This window comes from Chiloscyllium plagiosum, unplaced genomic scaffold, assembly GCF_037043375.1.
Source record: "Chiloscyllium plagiosum isolate Xiang-an unplaced genomic scaffold, Cpla_swu_hap1 HiC_scaffold_24, whole genome shotgun sequence".
NCBI classification, from domain to species: domain Eukaryota; kingdom Metazoa; phylum Chordata; class Chondrichthyes; order Orectolobiformes; family Hemiscylliidae; genus Chiloscyllium; species Chiloscyllium plagiosum.
This window is the reverse complement of record NW_028270162.1, coordinates 61,550,586-61,574,562: the sequence shown is the minus strand read 5'-3', so window position 1 is coordinate 61,574,562 and position 23,977 is coordinate 61,550,586. Positions and strand designations below refer to the sequence as shown.

Here is a 23,977-nt window from a genome sequence, read left to right as displayed (position 1 = left end):
GAGAAGAATGTTGAGAGGTGACTTAATATAGACATATAAGATAATCAGAGGGTTAGATAGGGTGGACAGGGAGAGCCTTTTTCCAAGTATGGGGACGGCAAACACGAGGGGAGATAGGTATAAGACAGATGTCAGAGGTAGTTTCTTTACTCAGAGAGTAAAGAATGCTTTGCCTGCAACGATAGTAGATTCGCCAACTTTAAGTACATTTACGTCGTCATTGCACATGCAAATGGACATACATGGAATATTGTAGGTAGGATGGGCTTCAGATTAGTATGACAGGGCGGCGCAACATCGAGGGCCAAAGGGCCTGTACTGTGCTGTAATGTTCTATGTTTATTGAATCCAAATTTCACCATCTGCTGTGGCAGGATTTGAACCCGGGTCCCTAGTACATGACTTTGACTAACTGTCCAGTAACATAACCACAAAGTGACAGCATTGCCATGGTTCAGGTCTGACGTCACATCAGAACCCACCCTCCTCGCAGCATCACAATCAGGGTCAAAGGACAAGGGGCGTGGCCATGTTCATGACCGGCACGGAGGTGACGTTGGTGACGCACGCACGCTGGGACCACGTGGGTCTGACGCGGAGTCTCGGGGAGACGCAGTCCCGTTTGAAGTGGAGTCAGCTCAGTTCAGGTTGTGTTCCCGCTCCCGCTCCCGGTCCCGGTCTAACGATGCCCAGAGGAAGCCGCAGTCGAGTGAGGTGAGGGACGCAGCGCCGCTGTGACCTCGGAGACTTTGCCTGAACCGGGACCGTCCTCGCCCGTCTCTTGAAGGACGAGCGGAGGTCACAATTCCAGGCCCGGCCTCAGGCCGCGTTCACAGCCCGAGAACCTCCACTCACCCCCTCCACCCCCCACCCCCCCCCCCTCCCCACCCTCACCCCCCACCCCCCCTCCCCCCCCCCACCCCCCCCTCCCCCCCTCCCACCCCCACCCCCCCTCCACCCCTTCTCCCTCCACCCCCCCCTCCACCCCGCCCTCCACCCCCCCCCTCCACCCCCCCCCCTCCACCCCCCCCTCCTCCACCCCCCCCTCCTCCACCCCCCTCCTCCACCCCCCCTCCTCCACCCCCCCCTCCTCCACCCCCCCCTCCTCCACCCCCCCTCCTCCACCCCCCCCTCCTCCACCCCCCCCTCCTCCACCCCCCCCCTCCTCCACCCCCCCCTCCTCCACCCCCCCCTCCTCCACCCCCCCCTCCTCCACCCCCCCTCCTCCACCCCCCCCTCCTCCACCCCCCCTCCTCCACCCCCCCTCCTCCACCCCCCCCTCCTCCACCCCCCCCTCCTCCACCCCCCCCTCCTCCACCCCCCCCTCCTCCACCCCCCCCTCCTCCACCCCCCCCTCCTCCACCCCCCCCCTCCTCCACCCCCCCCTCCTCCACCCCCCCCTCCTCCACCCCCCCCTCCTCCACCCCCCCCTCCTCCACCCCCCCCTCCTCCACCCCCCCCTCCTCCACCCCCCCCTCCTCCACCCCCCCCTCCTCCACCCCCCCCTCCTCCACCCCCCCCTCCTCCACCCCCCCCTCCTCCACCCCCCCCCCTCCTCCACCCCCCCCCCTCCTCCACCCACCCCCCCCCCTCCTCCACCCCCCCCTCCTCCACCCCCCCCTCCTCCACCCCCCCCCCTCCTCCACCCCCCCCCCTCCTCCACCCCCCCCCTCCTCCACCCCCCCCCTCCTCCACCCCCCCCCCTCCTCCACCCCCCCCCTCCTCCACCCCCCCCCTCCTCCACCCCCCCCTCCTCCACCCCCCCCCTCCTCCACCCCCCCCCTCCTCCACCCCCCCCCTCCTCCACCCCCCCCCTCCTCCACCCCCCCCCTCCTCCACCCCCCCCCTCCTCCACCCCCCCCCTCCTCCACCCCCCCCCTCCTCCACCCCCCCCCCTCCTCCACCCCCCCCCCTCCTCCACCCCCCCCCCCTCCTCCACCCCCCCCTCCTCCACCCCCCCCCCCTCCTCCACCCCCCCCCTCCTCCACCCCCCCCCCTCCTCCACCCCCCCTTCCCCTCCACCCCCCCTTCCCCTCCACCCCCCCTTCCCCTCCACCCCCCCTTCCCCTCCACCCCCCCTTCCCCTCCACCCCCCCCTCCCCTCCACCCCCCCCTCCTCCACCCCCCCCTCCCCCCACCCCCCCTCCACCCCACCCCCCCCCTCCACCCCCCCCCACCCCCCCCTCCACCCCCCCCTCCACCCCCCCCCTCCACCCCCCCCACCCCCCCTCCTCCCCCCTCCACTCCTCCCCCCCTCCACTCCCCCCCTCCACTCCACTCCCCCCCTCCACTCCACTCCCCCCCTCCACTCCACTCCCCCCCTCCACTCCACTCCCCCCTCCACTCCACTCCCCCCCCTCCACTCCCCCCCCCCCTCCACTCCCCCCCCCCTCCACTCCCCCCCCCCCTCCACTCCCCCCCCCCCTCCACTCCCCCCCCCCTCCACTCCCCCCCCCCCCCTCCACTCCCCCCCCCCCCCTCCACTCCCCCCCCCCTCCACTCCCCCCCCCCTCCACTCCCCCCCCCCTCCACTCCCCCCCCCCCTCCACTCCCCCCCCCTCCACTCTCCCCCCCCTCCACTCCCCCCCCCTCCACTCCCCCCCCCCCCCCCCCCACTCCCCCCCCCCTCCACTCCCCCCCCCCTCCACTCCCCCCCCCCTCCACTCCCCCCCCCCTCCACTCCCCCCCCCCCTCCACTCCCCCCCCCTCCACTCCCCCCCCCCCCTCCACTCTCCCCCCCCCTCCACTCTCCCCCCCCTCCACTCCCCCCCCCCTCCACTCCCCCCCTCCTCCACTCCCCCCCTCCTCCACCCCCCCCCTCCTCCACTCCCCCCCTCCTCCACCCCCCCCCTCCTCCACCCCCCCCCTCCTCCACCCCCCCCCTCCTCCACCCCCCCCCTCCTCCACCCCCCCCCTCCTCCCCCCACTCCACTCCCCCCCTCCACTCCCCCCCCCCCCCTCCACTCCCCCCCCCCCCTCCACTCCCCCCCCCCCCTCCACTCCCCCCCCCTCCACTCCCCCCCCCCTCCACTCCCCCCCCCTCCACTCCCCCCCCCCTCCACTCCCCCCCCCCCCCTCCACTCCCCCCCCCCTCCCCCCCCTCCCCCGCCCCCCCCCTCCCCTGCCCCCCCCCTCCCCTGCCCCCCCCCTCCCCTGCCCCCCCCCTCCCCTGCCCCCCCCCTCCCCTGCCCCCCCCCTCCCCTGCCCCCCCCTCCCCTGCCCCCCCCCTCCCCTGCCCCCCCCCTCCCCTGCCCCCCCCCTCCCCTGCCCCCCCCTCTCCTGCCCCCCCCTCTCCTGCCCCCCCCTCTCCTGCCCCCCCCTCTCCTGCCCCCCCCTCTCCTGCCCCCCCCTCTCCTGCCCCCCCCTCTCCTGCCCCCCCCTCTCCTGCCCCCCCCTCTCCTGCCCCCCCCTCTCCTGCCCCCCCCTCTCCTGCCCCCCCCTCTCCTGCCCCCCCCTCTCCTGCCCCCCCCTCTCCTGCCCCCCCCTCTCCTGCCCCCCCCTCTCCTGCCCCCCCCTCTCCTGCCCCCCCCTCTCCTGCCCCCCCCTCTCCTGCCCCCCCCTCTCCTGCCCCCCCCTCTCCTGCCCCCCCCTCTCCTGCCCCCCCCTCCTGCCCCCCCCTCTCCTGCCCCCCCTCTCCTGCCCCCCCTCTCCTGCCCCCCCTCTCCTGCCCCCCCTCTCCTGCCCCCCCTCTCCTGCCCCCCCCTCTCCTGCCCCCCCCTCTCCTGCCCCCCCTCTCCTGCCCCCCCCTCTCCTGCCCCCCCCTCTCCTGCCCCCCCCTCTCCTGCCCCCCCCTCTCCTCGCCCCCCCTACTCTCCTCCTCCCCCCCCTCCTCTCCTCCTCCCCCCCCTCCTCTCCTCCTCCCCCCCCCCCTCTCCTCCTCCCCCCCCCCCCTCCTCCTCCCCCCCTCTCCTCCTCCCCCCCTCTCCTCCTCCCCCACTCTTCTCCTCCCCCCCCACTCTTCTCCTCCCCCCCCACTCTTCTCCTCCCCCCCCACTCTTCTCCTCCCCCCCCACTCTTCTCCTCCCCCCCCACTCTTCTCCTCCCCCCCCACTCTTCTCCTCCCCCCCCACTCTTCTCCTCCCCCCCCACTCTTCTCCTCCCCCCCCCACTCTTCTCCTCCCCCCCCACTCTTCTCCTCCCCCCCCACTCTTCTCCTCCCCCCCCACTCTTCTCCTCCCCCCCCACTCTTCTCCTCCCCCCCCACTCTTCTCCTCCCCCCCCACTCTTCTCCTCCCCCCCCACTCTTCTCCTCCCCCCCCACTCTTCTCCTCCCCCCCCACTCTTCTCCTCCCCCCCCACTCTTCTCCTCCCCCCCCACTCTTCTCCTCCCCCCCCACTCTTCTCCTCCCCCCCCCACTCTCCTCCTCCCCCCCCCACTCTCCTCCTCCTCCCCCCCCACTCTCCTCCTCCTCCCCCCCCACTCTCCTCCTCCTCCCCCCCCACTCTCCTCCTCCTCCCCCCCCACTCTCCTCCTCCTCCCCCCCCACTCTCCTCCTCCTCCCCCCCCACTCTCCTCCCCCTCCCCCCCCACTCTCCTCCCCCTCCCCCCCCACTCTCCTCCCCCTCCCCCCCCACTCTCCTCCCCCTCCCCCCCCACTCTCCTCCCCCTCCCCCCCCACTCTCCTCCCCCTCCCCACTCTCCTCCCCCTCCCCACTCTCCTCCCCCTCCCCCCCCCACTCTCCTCCCCCTCCCCCCCCCACTCTCCTCCCCCTCCCCCCCCCACTCTCCTCCCCCTCCCCCCCCCACTCTCCTCCCCCTCCCCCCCCCACTCTCCTCCCCCTCCCCCCCCCACTCTCCTCCCCCTCCCCCCCCCACTCTCCTCCCCCTCCCCCCCCCACTCTCCTCCCCCTCCCCCCCCCACTCTCCTCCCCCTCCCCCCCCCACTCTCCTCCCCCTCCCCCCCCCACTCTCCTCCCCCTCCCCCCCCCACTCTCCTCCCCCTCCCCCCCCCACTCTCCTCCCCCTCCCCCCCCCACTCTCCTCCCCCTCCCCCCCCCACTCTCCTCCCCCTCCCCCCCCCACTCTCCTCCCCCTCCCCCCCCCACTCTCCTCCCCCTCCCCCCCCCCACTCTCCTCCCCCTCCCCCCCCCCCACTCTCCTCCCCCTCCCCCTCCCCCCCCCACTCCCCTCCCCCTCCCCCCCCCCACTCCCCTCCCCCTCCCCCCCCCCCACTCTCCTCCCCCTCCCCCCCCCACTCTCCTCCCCCTCCCCCCCCCACTCTCCTCCCCCTCCCCCCCCCACTCTCCTCCTCCTCCCCCCCCCCACTCTCCTCCTCCTCCCCCCCCCCCCACTCTCCTCCTCCTCCCCCCCCCCCACTCTCCTCCTCCTCCCCCCCCCACTCTCCTCCTCCTCCCCCACCCTCCACTCTGCCCCCCTCCACCCTGCCACCCCACCCTCCACTCACCCCCCCTCCATCCCCTCTCCACCCTCATCTCCTCCCTGACCCCTAATCACCCTGTCCCCTCCCTCTAACCCAGTCACCATCCCTCACCCCCAATCTCCTCCCTTGCCTGTGCCCAAACCCATTCTCCTCCCTCCCCATCCAATGCCCCCCTTTCCCTGAAAATGCCCTCCAAATCCCCTCTTCAGTCGCACCTTTCTTCCACATTCCCACTCTTTTATTGGTTTTTGTTAATTAAATTGGGCTGATAACAGTCTCAGTGCAATCAGACTCCACTCACTAATACTTTCTCCTCTTTGTTGTAGCCGCCCACCACCTTCTCGTGCAGGTCCCCCTGCTCATCCTCCACCAGCAGCTGTTGCCCCTACCCCAATGCAGCCACGGCAGCCAGGTCTGATGGCACAGATGGCAAGCACAGCTGCAGGAGTGGCTGTGGGCTCGGCGGTTGGCCATGTGATGGGTAGTGCTCTGACAGGTGCCTTCAGTGGAGGCAGTGGCTCTGAACCTGCTAAGGCTGATGTTACCTATCAGGTAAGGGAGCATTTGGAGATTTCGCTCAGAAATTAACTTCCCTGAACTGCTTTAAATGCAAGAATATATCACATCCCCTCTCTTTTGCGACTTTGTGTCCCTTCTTTTAACCACCCCCTCTCAGATAAAAGGTATGGAAGCTAAATTGTGCTCAGTACTCCAAGTACACGCACAACATCTCCTATACAATTGTAACAAGTGTTGTTATTTGAAGACCCTAACCTCTTGAAATAAAAGGCAATATTTTATTAACTTTCCTATTCATTTCCTTCATCTGCAAACGAACCTTTTGTGATTCATATCTAATGATGCCCAGATCGCTGTCCCACCTGTCCTACAGCAATCTGTAGTGTTTTTCCATTTAAATATTCTGTCTTGTTTTGCTTTCAACTAAAGTGAACTTCTATCTTTTCACTTTTGCTGCTGCTTGTAGCTGCTCCTGCTGAGGGTTCTGTAGTCATGGTGCCACACTAGTGCCATCTTCACGTCCCAGACCTTATCCACCATTCAACTACGTTTTGGTATTCTCTATCTACAGGGAAGTGCTGTTCTGCTGTGATCAAACGGCTGGAATTTGAACAATTTCTTTTCTGGGTGGCTCTTTTTACATTTAAAGTTCTTTTTGCTCTTGCAATTTCAGGCACCTTGGTATTGATCTTATGGAATGTTTAGAATATGTCTTCACATAGTGGGAAGTTGAGTGTGGAGTCAGAAAATGGGGAAGCATTTTCACACTATAAAAAGACAATATTGTCGAGAATACTGAGATACAGGTTACTAGACTAGATGGGATTGAGGTGCATAAGGAGATGTTAACAATTCTGGAAAGTGTGAAAATAGATAATCCCTCTGGGCTGGATGGGAGTTATCCTAGGATTCTCTGGGAAGCCAGGAAGGAGATTGCTGAGCCTTTGACTTTGATCTGTCATCATTGTCTAAAATGGAATCGTGCCAGAAGACTGGAGGATAAAAAATGTTCCCTCGTTCAAGAAGAGGAGTAGAGACAACTTTGGTAATTACAGAACAGTGAGCCTTCGGTTGTGGGTAAAGTGTTGGAAAGGATTGTGAGAGAGGATTTATAATCATCTGGAAAGTTGATTAGGGACGGTCAACACGGTTTTGTGAAGGATAGGTCGTGCCTCTCAAACCTTAATGAGTTCTTTGAGAAGGTGACCAAACAGATGGATGAGGGTAAATGCGGTGAGCAGTTGATGTGGTGTATATGGATTTCAGTAAGGCATTTGATAAGGTTCCCCATGGTAGGCTATGCACAAAAAAATGGAGTCATGGGATTGAGGGTGATTTAGCAGTTTGGATCAGAAATTGGCTAGCTGAAAGAAGACAGAGGGTGGTGGTTGATGGGAAATATACATCCGGGAGTTAATTTACTAGTGGGGTGCCACAATGATCTGTTTTGGTTCCGCTGTTGGTTGTTTATATAAATGAGCTGGATGAGGGCAAAGAAGAATGGGTTAGTAAATTTGCGGATGACACTAAGGTCAGTAGAGTTGTGGATAGCGGCGAAGGGCCTTTGTAGGTTAGAGAGACTTAGATAAGCTGCAGAGCTGGGCTGAGAGGTGGCAAATAGAATTTAATGTGGAAAAGTGAGGTGATTCACTTTGGAAGGAATAACAGGAATAGAGTACTGGGCTAATGGTAAAATTGTTGATAGTGTAGATGAGCAGAAAGATCTGTGTCCAGGTTCATAGATCCTTGAAAGTTGCCACCCATGTTGATAGGGTTGTTAAGAAAGCATACAGTGTGTTAGCTTTTATCGGTAGAGCAACTGAGTTTTGGAACTATGCGATCATGCTGCAGCTGTACAAAACTGGTGCAGCCACATTTGGAGTATTACGTACAGTTCTGGTCACTGCATTATAGGAAGAATTTGGAAGCTTTGGAAAGGGTTTAGAGGAGATTTATGAGGATGGAGGGAAGGTCTTACGAGGAAAGGCTGAGAGACTTGAGGCTGTTTTTGTAAGAGAGAGAAGGTTGAGAGGCAACTTAATTGAGACATACAAGATAATCAGTTAAAAAAAATCACCCAGCACCAGGTTATAGTCCAACAGGTTTATTTGGAAGCACTAGCTTTCAGAGCACTGCTCCTTCAGGTGGTTGTGGAGTAGAAGATTATCAGACACAGAATTTGGAGCAAAAGTTGATAGTGTGATGTAACTGAAATCATATATTGAAAAAGACCTGGATTGTTTTAAGTGTCTCATCTTTTAGAATGAACATGTTGGTTTCAGTTCTTTCAAATGTACATTTCAGAACTTTTTAAAGTTACATTCTCAAGTGAACTTTAACAAGAGGTGCCTTGTTGGCCCAGCTAATGTATTGGTGTGAGGTGCCCTGTGTGAGACTCTCTGTGCCACAATGGTCAGACTGATTCTATTCTAAAAAACAGATTTACAGAATCTTACATGGATTCATGCAATTTTTGAGCAAAATAAAATGTAATTCTGCAAGTACATATTCACCCAATAAACTTGAATTTGGGGAGGAGGGGGAAGGAGAGAGGGCATGGTTATAAGTGTCTGTAAGAGAATATGTGTGAGTGTAAAGGGGTATAAGTCTGAGTGGGTGTGTGTGAGTGTGGGATTGTATGTGTGAGCGTGTGAGAGAGAGCTTGTGTATGAGGGAGGGTCTGCGTGAGTGTATGGGTCTCTAGGGGTCTGTGTGTTGTCAGGGTTTGTGTGTGTCTGTGCACACGTGATGAGGTGTCTGTGCTGTGGGGTCACCTGTAGTGTGACATGAACCCAAGATCTCGGTTGAGGCCATCCCCATGGGTACCGAACTTGGCTATCAGCTTCTACTCAGCCACTTTGCATTGTTAACTGTCTGGAAGTCCACCTTGGACGATGGGTACCTTCAGGTGAAATGTCCCGGACCGCTGAAGTATATGAGATAGACAACAAGGGCTGAGTAGCATGAGTACCTGCCATATACATGATGGGAGGTGACCCCACACATAATGGTGTTATCTGTGTCGACACTCTGAAATGTCTTGCAGCATCTACCGTTGTCCTAAAAGCTGGGCAGTTTGCTACGAACAATGATCTGTTTGAGGTTTGGTGTCTGTTTAAAGGTGAGAAGTGGAGGCATGGGGAAGGTCTTGGCGAGGTGCTCATCCTCATTGTTAACGCGAAGAACATGGTGTAGTTTTTCAGCACCTGGGAAGGGTACTGTGGTTGCAGCTCGTGTCTATCCCCTGAGGTGGTCATTATGGTTTCTCGCTACAGCACGTCGGAACTGGTGGTCAATGAGTTGAGCATCATATCCCGTTCTTATCAGGGCATCCCTGATTACTTCCAGGTGTCCATCACATTCCTCCTGAACTGAACAGACCCTGTGTACGCGTAGGGCTTGTCCATGGCGGATGGCTGTTTTAATGTGTTTCGGGTGGAGACTGGAGAAGTGTAGCATCATGAGGTTATCTGTGGGTTTGCAGTAGAGTGAGATGCTGAGGTGTCCATCCTTGATGAGATGCATGTGTCCAAGAATGAGACAGATAGTCAAGAGTAGTCCATGGTAGTCCAATCAACGGGTTTCATCCCACCATCAAACTCACCATGGATGACTCTCTACTATGTCTCATTCTTGGACACATGCATCTCCAACAAGGATGGGCACCTCAGCACCTCACTCTACTGCAAGCCCACAGATAACCTCATGATGCTACACTTCTCCAGCCTCCACTCGAAACATATTAAAACAGCCATCCCCCATGGACAAACCTTATGCGTACACAGGATCTGTTCAGTTGAGAAGGACACCTGGAAGTACTCCGGGATGCCCTGATAAGAACGGGATACAATGCTCAACTCATCGACCACCAGTTCTGACGTGCCACAGCAAGGAACCATAATGACCTCCTCAGGAGACAGACGTGAGCTACAACCGACAGTGTACCCTTTGTTGTCCAGTACTTCCCAGGAGCTGTGAAGCTACGCCATGTCCTTCACAGCCTGCAGTTCATTATCAATGAGGATGAGCACCTGGCCAAGACCTTCCCCACACCTCCACTTCTCTCCTTTTAAACAATCATGAAACCTCAAACAGATCATTGTTCCTGTCAAACTGCCCAGCTTTCAGGACAACTCCATACAACCCTGTCACGGTAGACGTTGCAAAACGTTTCAGTGTCGACATGGATACCGCCATTACGTGTAGGGACACCTCCCATTATGTGGCAGGTCCTCATGCGACTCGGCCAACGTTGTCTATCTCATACGCTGCAGGCAAGGATGCCCTGAGGCATGGTACATTAGTGAGACTGAGCAGAGGCTACGGCAATGGATGAATGGACACCACACAATAGTTAACAGACAGGAGTGTTCCCTCCCAGTTGGAGAACACTTCAACGGTCCAGGGCATTGGATCTTCGGGTGACCATCCTCCAAGGCGGACTTCGGGACAGGGCACAACAAAGTGGCTGAGCAGAGGCCGATAGCCAAGTTCAGTACCCATGGGGATGGCGTCAACTGGGACCTTGGGTTCATGTCGCACTACAGGTGACCCTGCTGCACTACACATGGACACGCATGCGCACAGACGGAGGCGCACGTGTGCGCACTCAAGCAGATTCTCTCTCATACGCTCACACGTACACTCCCCCACACCCACACCCTCTTACAGACTTATACCCCTTTACACTCTCACTCTTACACACTCAACCTCTTTTCTCCTCCCCCCCAACACATACACCCACACTCTGTCTCCCCTGCGCGCGTGTGCACACAAGTTTGTAAGGTGAATTTATCCTTGCAGAATTTCATTTTATTTTGCTCAAAAACTGCATGAATCCATGTAAGTTTCTGTAAGTCCCTTTTTTAGATTAGAATCAGTCTGAACATTGGGGCACAGACAGTCTCTCTCAGGGCACCTCACAGCTTTAATGCATTATCAGGGCTGACATGACACCAATGGTTAAAGTTCAATTGAGAATGTAATTTTAAAGTTCTGAATTTATTTATGAAAGAACTGAAACCAATATGCCCGATCTAATAGATGGGAGACTTAACAAATAATCAAGGTCTTTTTCAATATATGATTTCACACTGTAAACCTTTGCTACAATTTCTGTATTTTATGATCTTATACTCCTGATGAAGGAGCTGCGGTCCAAAAGCTAGTACTTCCAAATAAACCTGTTGGACCATAACCTGATGTTGTGATTTTTAACTTTGTCCACCCCAGTCCAACACCAGCATCTCCAAGTCAAGATAATCAGAGGGTTAGATGGTTCAGATAATGAGAGCCCTTTTCCTCGGATGGTGATGGCTAGCATGAGGGGGACACAGCTTTAAATTGAGGGGTGATATAGGACATATGTCAGAGGGAGTTTCTTTACTCAGTAGTAGGGGCATGGAACGCACTGCCTGCAACAGTAGCAGACTTGCCAAGTTTAAGGGCATTTAAATGGTCATTGGATAAACGTATGGATGAGAATGGAATAGTGTAGATTAGGCTTCAGATTGGTTCCATAGTCGGTGCAAATTCAAGGGCGGAAGGGCCTGTACTGCACTGTAATGTTCTATCACTGTTGTATTATCTGCTAAAAGTTTGCCCATTCACTTTAATTCATTGTTAACCTTTTGGAGGCTGCTTGTATCTTCCTCATCCCTCCTTATTCTACCTGTTACAGTATCATCAGCAATTTGGGTTAGATTATAGTTGGCATCTTCATCCAAATTGTTAGTTTAGTGGAGATCCCTGCAGTGATCCCTGTAACACTCCACTAACTAGTTAACTGATCTGAAAGTGACATGTTTATCCGGCCTCCTTTTCCTGTTGATCAGTCCTTTATCTGTGATGGTATATCACCCTGATACAGTGAGGTCTTTGTATATATAATACCTTTTTATGTGGCACTTTATCAAATGCCTTTTGGAAATCCAAGCAAACCACCTTATTCCCTTTACCTAGCTTGCTTGTTACATCCTCAAAGAGCCCGAATAAATTTGTCAGACAAGCTTTTCCCTCTAATACAACTATATTGACTCTGCTGGACCATGTTCTGATTTTTGGCACAGTGCTTGACAACTTGCTGCATAAAGAATCTGAGCATTTCCCAAAGACATTTAATGTCCCAGGAAAACTATTGAGTTGTTTTACTTTCTGAAGTCTTCACACATGACCCCACCCATTAGCAGCATGGGAAATAAGCTATCCAAGCCAGGTGAGTGCTCCAATTTGAGCATAGCCAATCTTTTCAGTATCTCCTCCCTTTTCCTTAACCATCTATTAAAAAAAAACTCATTCATGATTCTAACCTGAGTACTTTGTCCCAAATAAGTGCCATTCCATCTGTATGACCAACTTTTTCTCAGACTATTGTTGTGTCCATTCTATTGTCTTTGCCAGTTTTATTGTTCTGTTTAATTCTCCGTGCTGTTTGCTTTTAAGCTCCTGTGAAGGACCTTGGACTATTTCAATACTTTACATACATTACATAAGTTCAAGTTGGTTTTATGTATTTTGGATTACACATAAAGGGAAGACGATGCAGTGACAGGGCACTTTAAGAGGTACGAGTTCAACGCAGTGTGATAGTCGCCTGGCAGTTGCCCTTTAGTCAGTGCAGTTTGCTTGTTTCTCTGTAGGAGCCTCCACTGGCAGCCCCTCCGACCCAGTCACAAACCCAGCAGAACATGCCATGCCAATTTGAACTGAAGCAATTCCTGGAGTGTGCCCAGAACCAGCATGACCTGTCTCTCTGCGACGGATTCAATGAGGTGTTGAAGCAATGCAAATCGTCATATGGTAAGTGTGGAAGGTCTTAATGGCCATTGGTTTTAATTTAAATATGTGCCCCAGTTGGGAAGGATTCGTGGGATGGGCTTGCACTGGCGATGTGAACTGTGCTTAACCCCTCCTGCACCCTCACGTGACCACACCGAGTGCTTGAGAACTTTCTTGAAATATTGGAAGTAGGGTGTAGGGATATTTTTAAGGCAGAGGTAAGTAGATTCTTTATAAGTTGGGGATTAAATATGAGCATAGGCAGAAATGTGAAGTAATTTCTGCTAACTATATTTGTAATAAGTGTGTGTGTGCATTTGGGGGAGTGAGGAGGGACTGAGGGGTGACAGGGAGGGGAGTCCGGTGGGGTTGCATGCAAGGGGGAGTGAAAGTGTGCATGTGTGACGTGCAGGCACACAAGATGGTGTTGGAATAGGGCTCCGACAGCTTTCCTTTTCTTCCTCTCTCTCTATACCTTTACTTACCTCTTGACCTGAGCTCGGATGGCATCAGTGACGGTGAGAGCCCAGCGTGGACCTTGAATGAGCCCTTACTTATTTTTCTGGGGTGAGCACAGGAGTTGTCATTGGAATTGGCAGCTACTACATCAAACGACATCAACTAGGTAGCCCAGTGGCGAAAGGTGGCTTCTGCGATTGGTGATCTCATTGGTTGGGTCCAGTTCTGGCAGTGGTGATGTGCTGTCAAAAGGGCATCACACAACATGAACATAGTGCGCCCAGCAGTGAGAGGTGCAACTCAGACATTGGTTTGGTGCACTTGGCAGTGTAAGCATTGTTGATGGTGATAAGTTGGCTCAGGATTGATCAACTTTTTCATTTTTCCTTAAATTATTGAAAATGGCACAGAATCGTTGTAGTAACCGAAAACTTTCACTATTTTGTAAAATACATGTGACAAAATCATTCAGATGGATTGTGACAGCTGCAGGGGTGGGTGTGGAGAGGAGGCAGCACTTGTCAGGGAGTACAAGATGAGGCTGGTGGGGAGTGAAACAGGATGAAGACAGGTGGGTGTGGATGCATGTGGTGGCGAACTACATGGAGAGGGATGAGTGTGTCAAATTCCTAGGAGTGACAATAACTGGCAATCTGTCCTGGAACTCCCAGTTAGACGCAGTGGTAAAGACACAACAACACCTCTTCTTCCTCAGGCAGCATAGGAAGTTTGGCATGTCCATTTAGGACTCTCTCCAACTTTTACAGAAAGCATTTTATCTGGGTGCATAATGGCTTGGAACGTCAAATGCTGTGCCCAGGATTGTAAGAAACTACAGGTAGTGCTTCTATAATGCAATGGTTACATGCTTGTGCCATCCAGTATTATAGAAATATTACAATTTAGAAACAGTGCTTAATGTATTGGCAATGTAATTGCATTATAGCCAACATATGCTTTAAAAGGTTGCACTTTAGAAACAATATCCCCAATTCATCAATTGCGAGATAGTGAATTTGTGTTAACGAACCATGCGTTGTAGCAGAACGACCTGTACAGAAAGTTGAGCATAGCGCAGACTATCAGAGAAATCAGCCTCCTATCCATGATCTCCATTTACACTTCTCATTGCTGTGGAAAGACTGCCAACATAACCAAAGATCCTTCCAAGCCCAGGAATGCTCTCTTCCAGCCTCTTCTATTAGGCAGAAGATACAGAAGTTTGAACACCTGCACAAGGTTCAAGAACAGGTTTTTCTCTACTGTTACTAGACTGTTGAATGAATTTCTAACTTCAAATAATGTTGATCTTGGGTTGCTCACTTCCTGTGTAGCGTTGCTTAATCAATCATCTGTATGTCCTGCTCGCTATGATCTGCCTATACTGCTCGCAAAACAAAGCTTCTCACTGTACTTAAGTGTATGTGACTCCAATAAATCAAATCAAACTCTGTGTGAGGGGGAATGTAGGGAGGTAGTCAGGGTTGGGATTGAGGGTGTGGGAGGGGAGGGGCTTGAAAGAAGAATGTGGAGGGTAAAAGGATGAGAGCAAGGGAGGGTTAAAGAATTTAAAAAAAACTTTTCAGTAGGTATAAGGGCCAAATCTGAAATCTTTGTGCGCACGGGTTACATATGAGAGACCAGGCCCTCCCTCTCATTTGGGCACAGTACTGACTGGTTACTGGACTAGCAATCCAGAGAATGTAGTGCAAATTCATTGTGGCATCTGGGACAAATTAAACTTCAGTGAGCGCTCACTTGTGGCTGTGAAACTATCACATTCGCCTAAAATGCCATCTAGCTTACTAATAACCTCGTGAAGGAAAACTCTCATTCTTACTGGGACCCATAGGTTCTGAAATGAGTGTTACCAGTTTCAACAAGATACCTCCGCAAATGGGAGGTGCTGCATTTTGGGAAAGCAAATCAGCGCAGGACTTATACACTTAATGGTAAGGTCACTTTTGGAATATCGTCTGCAATTCTGGTCTCCCTACTATTGGAAGGATGTTGTGAAACTTGAAAGGGTTCAGAAAAGATTTACAAGGATGTTGCCAGGGCTGGAAAATTTGAGCTATTGGGAGAGGTTGAATAGGCTGGGGCTGTTTTCCCTGAAGTGTCGGAGGCTGAGGTTTATAAAACCGTGAGGGGCATGGATAGGATAAATAGACAAGGTTTTTTCCTGTGAAGTGGGGGAGTCCAGAACTAGGTGGGCATAGGTTTAGGCTGAGAGGGGCAAGATATAAAAGGGACATAAGGGGTTACTTTTTCACGGAGGTTGGTACATGTATGGAATGAGCTGCCAGAGGAAGTGGAGGAGGCTGGTACAGTTGCAACACTTAAAAGGCATCTGGATGGGTATATGAACAGGAAGGGTTTAGAGGGAAATGGGCTAAGTGCTGGCAAATGGGACTAGATTAGGTTGGGACATCCGCTTGGCATGGAACAAAGGGTCTGTTTCTGTGCTGTGCTACTCTGACTATGACTGAGTGCAGACCTTAACTAGATGTAGGCTAAATTGGTTAAAAATTGCTCACACATTCTCGTTCACATCCAGCAGAGTTGAAGTTTGCTAATTGCAGCTCTCATTTAGAACTTGGTCCCCCTCCCTGCTTTTGTTAATGATGGGAACATTGGCCATCTGTGGTTAAACCAACAGCGGTTGCTGACTCGTTCTCTTTTAATTCTTTTTTTTAATTAGGTTTGTCTTGAAGACCTACTGGTTGGAAGCCTGGAGTTTGAAGAGGAAAGACAGGAAGATAGTGATCCTGTTGAAGTCTTCTGATGAATTCATTGAGTTCAGTTATGTACAGTCACTGGATGTGAATAAAATATTCTTGTAATTGGACTCTGCCTCTATTTTGTAAGTTGGATGGTGGTGATAACTGCGTGTTGATATTTGTAGCAAGGGCCTCTGGTTGCTGTGCAGTTGCTGGTTCGAACCAGCATCAGCTACTTGTCTGCTTTAGATAATTCAATTCTAGAGAGACTGTAAGTTGATCTTTCTCTGCTGTACAGAGAACAAAATTTGATAGAATTGATAGTGTTGTATTGTTTATACAAAGTGACAGAAGTCAGTAACCACAGAAAACAGATTTGTTGATTGAAATAACTTGCTCTATTAACAAAGCTTCCAATCTAGAGCACACTCTGAAAGAGCACTGGATTCAGATTCAACATTTAAGGCGATATTCAATTCCTCCTAACTAGAATATATTCCAGAGAGGAAGGAAGGTTGTTAGGGGGAGAAAGCATCCATGGTTAAGCAAGGTAGTTAAAAAGTTAAAGACAATGGTAAGGCAAAACAAAGACATTATAAATTACCAAGGCTAGTGAATTTGGAAACTTTAAAGATCAACAGAGGTTCACTTAAGAAAAAGCAAAGGTTACTTACAAAAGAAGGCTAGGCAAAATATAAAAAGGGATATCGTGGGGAATGCAAATGATCAGGTAGTATTAGAACAAAACTATTAATCCTGAAACTCAAGTAATTTTCTGGGGACCTGAGTTCAAATGGCGGATGGTAAAAGTCTATTTAATTCAATAAAAAATTGTGACATTCAGTCTAATGATAACCATGAAACCACTGTTGGTGGATGGGACAAAATCTAGTTAGTTCATTAATGTCTTTCAGGGAAGGAAATTCGCTATCCTTACCAGTCTGGCCTGCGTGTGACTCCAACTGACCTCCAAGGCACTCTGTTGTATCAATTGCTAAAAGTCCAGGAAGAAACAAAACTGGGTATGTGACAGGAAGTGGCAAAGTAGTATATAGTCAGGAGGGAGTTGCCCCTGGAGTCCTCAGCATTAATTCTGGATTGTCTCATAGCATCAAGTCAAACATGGACAATGAAAACTGTTGATTACACATATTATCCTCTCTCAGCTATTAGATTAGTATTCCACATGACCTGGGTGGGGAATTTCAATGTTTGCTACCAAGAACAGCTCAGCAGATGATCACATTGTTCGGCTGCTCCACTCAGCCTGTGGTGGATGGTTAAGGAAGAAGCAAGAGGGTAAATCCAATCTGCTTCAGATGCATCTATACATTACAACAACAATGTCCACTGCATATTTCTTGTGGAGATGAAGTCCTGTCTTCTCATTAGAATACTATTCATTGTGGCATCTGGTACTATCAATGCTAAATAACTCTAAACAGATATAGCAACTCAAAAGTGGATTTTTACCCCCGAGGCACTCTAGGTTGTCAGCAACAAAATTGTGCTTCAATTTACAACCTCGTCGTCTGGCATATTTCCCATTTGGTCATTCCTATTAAGCCAGGGGATCAAACCTGTTCAATGGAGAGTGCAGGAGGACATGCCAGGTATAGCACTAGGCATACCTAAAATGGGTTGTCAACATGTTAAAGTTAATCTAGATTACTTTTGTGTGCCAAACAGTGGCAGCAGCACTGCAAATCCTAAAATAGAGGATCAGATCTCCAGCCCTACCATAGCCACATTTTGAGAATGGTGTTGGACAATTAATCAACTAACAGGAGGTAGCAATTACATAAATCTCTCCATCCTCAATGATAAAGAAGCCCAGGGCAAAGGTTAAGGCTGAAGTATTCAGAACAAACTTAAAGAGAAGAGCTGCCCTCTAAGAAGGGCACTGCTTGTCACTGGCCACTTGGGTGTTTCCTTTCTTCCTGGTGGTGTAAATCGAATAAAGAGTTGTGCACCTTGTGTCTTTCACTGTGTCTCACATCTGCACACACACAACATGGGTGCTGGGGAAAATATAAGCACTACCGCAGTTAAGTGGGAGTGTTGGGGTAAACGATAAAAAAGAAAAAAAACAGAAGTGCTGAGTGGAATGTCTACCTCAGCCTCCTCCAGAGGTCTGTAGTATCACTGATGCCAGTCTTCAGCCAATTCAATTCTCCATGAGATATCAAGAAACAGTTGAAGGCACTGTATATGGTGAAGGCTATGGGTCTTGACAACATGCAGGATATTGCAAAAGACTCTACTCCCGAACATGCTACACCCCCAGCCAAGCGGTCCGAGTACAGTTACAACACTAGCATCCATCTGACAATTTGGAAAATTGCCCAGGTATGTTCAGTACATCAAAAGCAGTTGAATCTAACCTGGGCAATTACTGCCTATGTTTACTTTTGATCATAAGTGATAGAAGGTGTCATCAACAGTGTGATCAAGCAGCACTTGCTCAACATTAACCTGCTGTGACACCTGTCTGGGATCTGCCAGGGCCACTCAGCTCCTGACCTCATAGAGTCCTACTGCACGGAGACAGGCCCTTTGGCTCAAACTGGTCCATGCCAACCAAACTATCGATCAATGCTAACCCTATTTCCCTGCACTTGGCCCATATCCTCCTAAATCTTACTTATCCATGTATTTGTCCAAATGCTTTTTAAATATTGTAAACGTATCTTCCAGAAACCACTTCCTCTGACAGCTCATTCCATATGCGTACCACCATCTGTGTAAAAAAGTTGCCCCTCAGGTTCCTTTGTATTTTTTTCCCTTCTAACCTTAAACTGATGCCCTCTAGTGCTTGAATTCCCAACCCTGGGGAAATGACTGAGTGCATTCACTGTATCCATGCCTCTCATGATCTTATACATTTATAGAAGAACCCCCCGCCCCCCCCTCTGTTTCCTACACTCTAAAGAAAGAAGTCCTAGCTTGTCCAACCTCTCCCTATAACTCAAACACTTGAGTCCTGGCAACATCTTTGTAAATTTCTTCTGCACTCTTTCCAGTTTAATAACATCCTTTCTAAAGCAAGATGACCAAAACCGAACAGAATACTCCAAATGCGGCCTCACCAATGACCCATACAACTGCAACACAACTTACCAACTTCTGTATTCAATACCCTGGCTGATGAAGGCCAGTGTGCCAAAAGCTTTCTTCGCTGCCCTGTCTACCTGTGACTCCACTTTCAGTGAACCATACACCTGAACTCCAATGTCCCTCTGTTTCACTACACTCCTTAAGGCCCTACCATTCACCATGAAACTCCTACCATGATTTGATTTTCCAAAATGCAAGACCTTACACTTAACTAACTAACTATGTTATCCAGCATTCGATTAACCAAATGATATATTCCCTACCTGTGTCCTTCAGATAATTGAGGTTCCTCTGTGAATACAGTGGCTACAAGTACAGGTCAGGTCCTAGGAATCTTGCAGCGAGTAGCTTACCTCCTGACCCACTAAACCCAGCCCACTGTCTACCAGGCACAAGGCAGAGATGTGATGGAATATTTCCTACTTGCCTGGATGAGTGCAGCTCCAAAACCTTGACATCATCAAAATAACCCATTCGATTGGCACCACATTCACAAACCTGCATTTCGACTTCCCTCCACCACTGATGCTCAGTAGCAGTAGTGTGTTTTATTTACAAAATGCACTGAAGAAATTTGCGAATGATGCTTGAACATCACACTCCAAACCCGCAACCCTGCTTATCTGGAAGGGCAAGGGCAACAGATACATAGGAACACCACTACTTCCAAGTTTACCTCCAAGCCACACAATATCCTAACTTGGAAATATATCACTAGTCACAGAGGAACCTCGATTATCTGAAGGACATGGGTCGGGAATATATCATTTGGTGATATATTCCCACTGTCGGTGGGTCAAAATCTTGGAATTCCCTCAACAAGGGCATTTTGGGTTGACCGACACTAAATGGTTTGTAGCAGTTTAAGAAGGCAGCTCACCATACCATCTCAAGGAACAACCAGAAACAGCCATAAATGCTGACTCAAGACAGTGACACCCAGGTCCAACAAATGAATGAAAAAAATGCAAGTATAAGTATATCAAAAGGTAGAGAGTACCTAAACTGAATGTTAATTCTTTAGAAGATGAGCCTGAGTGTGGGGAGGCATAATGGAGAACACAGAAATGGCAGTGACACTAATTCAATATTTTGCCTCAGTTTTTAAAATGGAAGATGCTGAAATCATCCCAATACTGACAAGTAATAGAGAGGATATAGAAAGGGAGGAACCTAACACAGTGACCATGAACACAGGAAAAGTATGAGCAAAACCTATATCTTCGGGTCTTAAAGGAAATCACGGAGTTATACAGCATGGAAACAGGCCCTTTGGCCTAACGTGTCTATGCCAACCACGTTTCCTAAACTCAACTAGTTCAATTTGCCTGCATTTGGCCGGTATCTCTCCAAATCTTTCTTATCCATTGTGACGATACTATGTGTTTAAGAGAGGTATTTTGTCCTGGTGTTTTTGGAGAGGTTACAAGCAGTTTATGTAGAGCCACTAGAGTAAACAGTATGTGAGGCCTTAGTTTTTTTTAAAGTTGGAACAAAAGAAGTAACCTGAATGGATGTGGTCAAGCTCTCCCTCAGAACCAGGATTTTGTTTTTAAATATTTTTTTCAACAGCAGTTGCTGCTGGAATCTTAAAGAAGTGGAAGCATTTTTTCTCTCTCAGTTACAGTTAAAAGCTAAGGTTTGTCTTCCTGCTGCTGGAATTACATATGAGACAGTGTTGTTTTTCTGAATTTGCCTTTGTCAAGGGGATGTTAAGATTCCCTACAGTGTGGAAACAGGCCCTTCGCCCCTACCATTCCACACAGACCCTCCGAAGAGTAACCCACCCAGACCCATCTCCCTCTGACTAATTCACCTAACACTGTGGGCAATTTAGCATTGCCAAGTCACCTGATCTGCACATCTTTGGACTGTGGGAGGAAACCAGAGCACCCAGAGGAAACCCACGCAGACACGGGGAGAACATGCAAACTGCACACAGACAGTTGCCCGAGGCTGGAGTCAAACCCGGGATCCTGGTGCTGTGAGGCAGCAGTGCTAACCACGGAGCCACCATGATGTTTATAGAAGTTACCATACTGGAACATGTTACTAGTAGTAAAATAATTATTTACTATTAACTATGAGTTAGTAGTAAAATAATCTATTTTTCTGTTAGCTTTTCCAATACAGTTAGATCTAAGCCACTTATTTTCTTTATTCTTTCTTTCATTTTATTTTTAACTATAGTGTACAAATAAAGTGTATTTTGCTTCAAATCAGGAATGCAATGCCTTACAATTATCTTTAAAATACGAAAAAGTGAAAATACGAAATGGTCTAGGCCATTTTCTGAATATATTTTGAGGAGCTTTGGTCTGGTTCATAACACCAAGTATCTGTACAAATGTCTTTTAAATGCTGTACTTGTACATGCCTCTACCACTTCTTCTGGCTGCTTGTTCTATTTGTGCACCACCCTGTGTGAAAAAGTTGCCTCTCAAGTCCCTTTTAAATTTTTCCCCTCTCACCTTGAACCTGTGTCTTCTAGATTTGGAATCTCCTATCCTGGGGCTAGGACCTAGGCAATTCACCTTATTATGACCCTCATGATTTTGTTAAACTCAATAAAATCACCCCTCAGCCTGCCACATTCCAGGGAATAAAAGTCCCAGTCTATGGAGCCTCTTCTTATAACTCAAACCCTCCAGCCTCAGTAATCATTTTGCACTCTTTCCAGTTTAATAAAATCCAATAACCGGGCAACCAGAATTGCATTCTGAAATGGCAGCAGAATAGTGGATCTATTGGTTATAATATTCCACAACTGTCAGGATGCAAAATTCTCAGAAAGCCTCCAATGGATTGGAAAAGATGCTAATGTATTGCCTTATTCAAAAAGGGCATGGTGGCTGTGTTCAGCACCTCACAGCACCAGGGTCCCAGATTCGATTCCAGCCTCGGGCAATTGTCTGTGTGGAGTGTGCACATTATCCCTGTGTCTGCGTGGTTTGATTTCCTCCCACAGTCCAAAGATGTGCAGGTTAGGGTGAATTGGCCATGCTAAATTGCCCATAGTGTTAGTTGCATTAGTCAGAGGGAAATGGGTCTGGGTGGGTTACTCTTCGGAGGATCAGTGTGGACTTGTTGGGCTGAAGGGCCTGTTTCCATATTGCAGGGAATCTAATCTAAAAAGTAGGAAACTACTGACCAATTTAACATCTGTCATTGGGAAACTGATGGAATTGATCAGTAAGAAAACGGTATGGGGTATTTTAAAAGTCAAAACACAATCCATCAGTCAGCGTGGTTTTATGAAGAGTAAATCATGTTCGACTAGATTACTCACAGTGTGGAAACAGCCCTTCGGCCCAACAAGTCCACACCACCCCGCCCATACCCCTAAATGTACCCCTTAACTAACACTACAGGCAATTTAGCATGGCCAATTCACCTGACCTGCACATCTTTGGACTGTGGGAGGAAACCGGAGCACCCGGAGGAAACCCATGCAGACACGGGGAGAATGTGCAAACTCCACACAGTCAGTCGCCTGAGGTGGGAATTGAACCCAGGTCTCTGGTGCTGTGAGGCAGCAGTGCTAACCACTGTGCCACCATGCCGCCCACTAATTTGCTACAGTTCTTCGAAGATGTAATGAACAAAGTGGATACCGGGGATCCTGCAGATATAGCATATCTGGACATCCAGAAAGCATTTGATAAGGTGCCATACATAAGTTCAGATAGAACTGGGTTCGTGTATTAACATGGCCAGAAGATTGAGTAACCAACAGAAGGCAGAGGTGGAGTAAAGTGTCTGTTTTGGTTGCCAAAGTGTCAGTGGGATGTCACAGTTGGGGCCCAAGGATTGAATCCTGTTTACAATCTATATGAATTTGGATGCAGGGATAGGAAGTACGATACCCAAATTTGCAGGTGACACTACAATAGGTGGGAAAGTAAGATGCAATGAAGGAATAAGAAATTTACAAATGGATAAGGATGGGTAAGTAAATTTGGCAGATGGATTTTAACACAGATAAGTCTGAAGTTATCCATTTCATTCAGAGGAATAGAAAGGCAAACTATTATCTAAGTGGAAAAAACTTCACAGAGCTTCGGTGCAGGGGGATCTGGATGTCCTTTGAACAAAAAACAATGCAGCACAGGAACAGCCCTTTCGGCCCTCCAAGCCTGGGCCAACACATTTTCTCCTCCAAACTAAAACTGTCATCATTTTCCGGATCCATAGCCCTCTATTTCCTTCCTATTCATATATTTGTCCAGGTGCTTCTTGAATGCTGCTATTGTGTCTGCTTCCACCGCCTCCTCTGGCAACACCTTCCAGGAACTCACCACCCACGTGTAAAAACGTGCCCCTTTGCACCTTGGACCTGTGTCCCCTAGTAATTAGCTCCTCTACCTGGGGAAAAGCCTCATACTTTCCATTCTATCCATGTCATTCACAATCTTATAAAGTTCTACTGGGTCACCTCTCAACCTCCTGCATTCCACTGAAAGCAAACCCAGCTTTCTTCATAGCTAAAACCCCCCCATACCAGGCAGCATCCTGGTAAACCTTTTCTGTACCCACTGCAAAGCATCCACTCCTTCTTGTAGTGTGGTGACCAGAACTGTATGCAATATTCCAAGTGTGGCCTAACTAAAGTTATATAAAGCTGCAGCAAGTATGCCATAGGCCCTTTTTGCTACCTTATCTACCTGTGCTGTCTCCTTCAGTGATGTGTGGACTTGCACACCCAGATCCCTCTGCATATCAATACTCCTAAGGGTTCTGCCATTCACTGTATAATTTCCACCTGTACTTGACCTTCCAAAATGCATCACCTCACATTTTTCTGGATTAAACTCCATCTGCCATTTTTCTGCCCCTGCTTCCAACAGATTTATATCCTGCTGTATCCTCTGATAATCCTCCTCACTATCTGCAACTTCATCAATGTTTGTATCGTCTGCAAACTTTTATGTAGGTCATGAACAACAGAGGTCCCAGCACTGATCCTTGTGGAACACCACTAGTCACAGTCCTCCATTCCGAAAA

General features: G+C 50.6%; 1 protein-coding gene across 1 annotated transcript; it reads left to right on the top strand.

Moving 5' to 3' along the window:
* The first annotated feature begins 554 nt into the window (after positions 1-554).
* Positions 555-15,984, top strand: LOC122562434 (coiled-coil-helix-coiled-coil-helix domain-containing protein 2). Its single transcript, XM_088000255.1, has 4 exons — positions 555-714; positions 5,708-5,933; positions 12,539-12,698; positions 15,838-15,984. Exons 1-4 carry the CDS (start codon positions 686-688, stop codon positions 15,846-15,848), a joined length of 426 nt encoding a protein of 141 aa, XP_087856381.1. The 5' UTR covers positions 555-685; the 3' UTR covers positions 15,849-15,984.
* Positions 15,985-23,977: the final 7,993 nt, after the last annotated feature.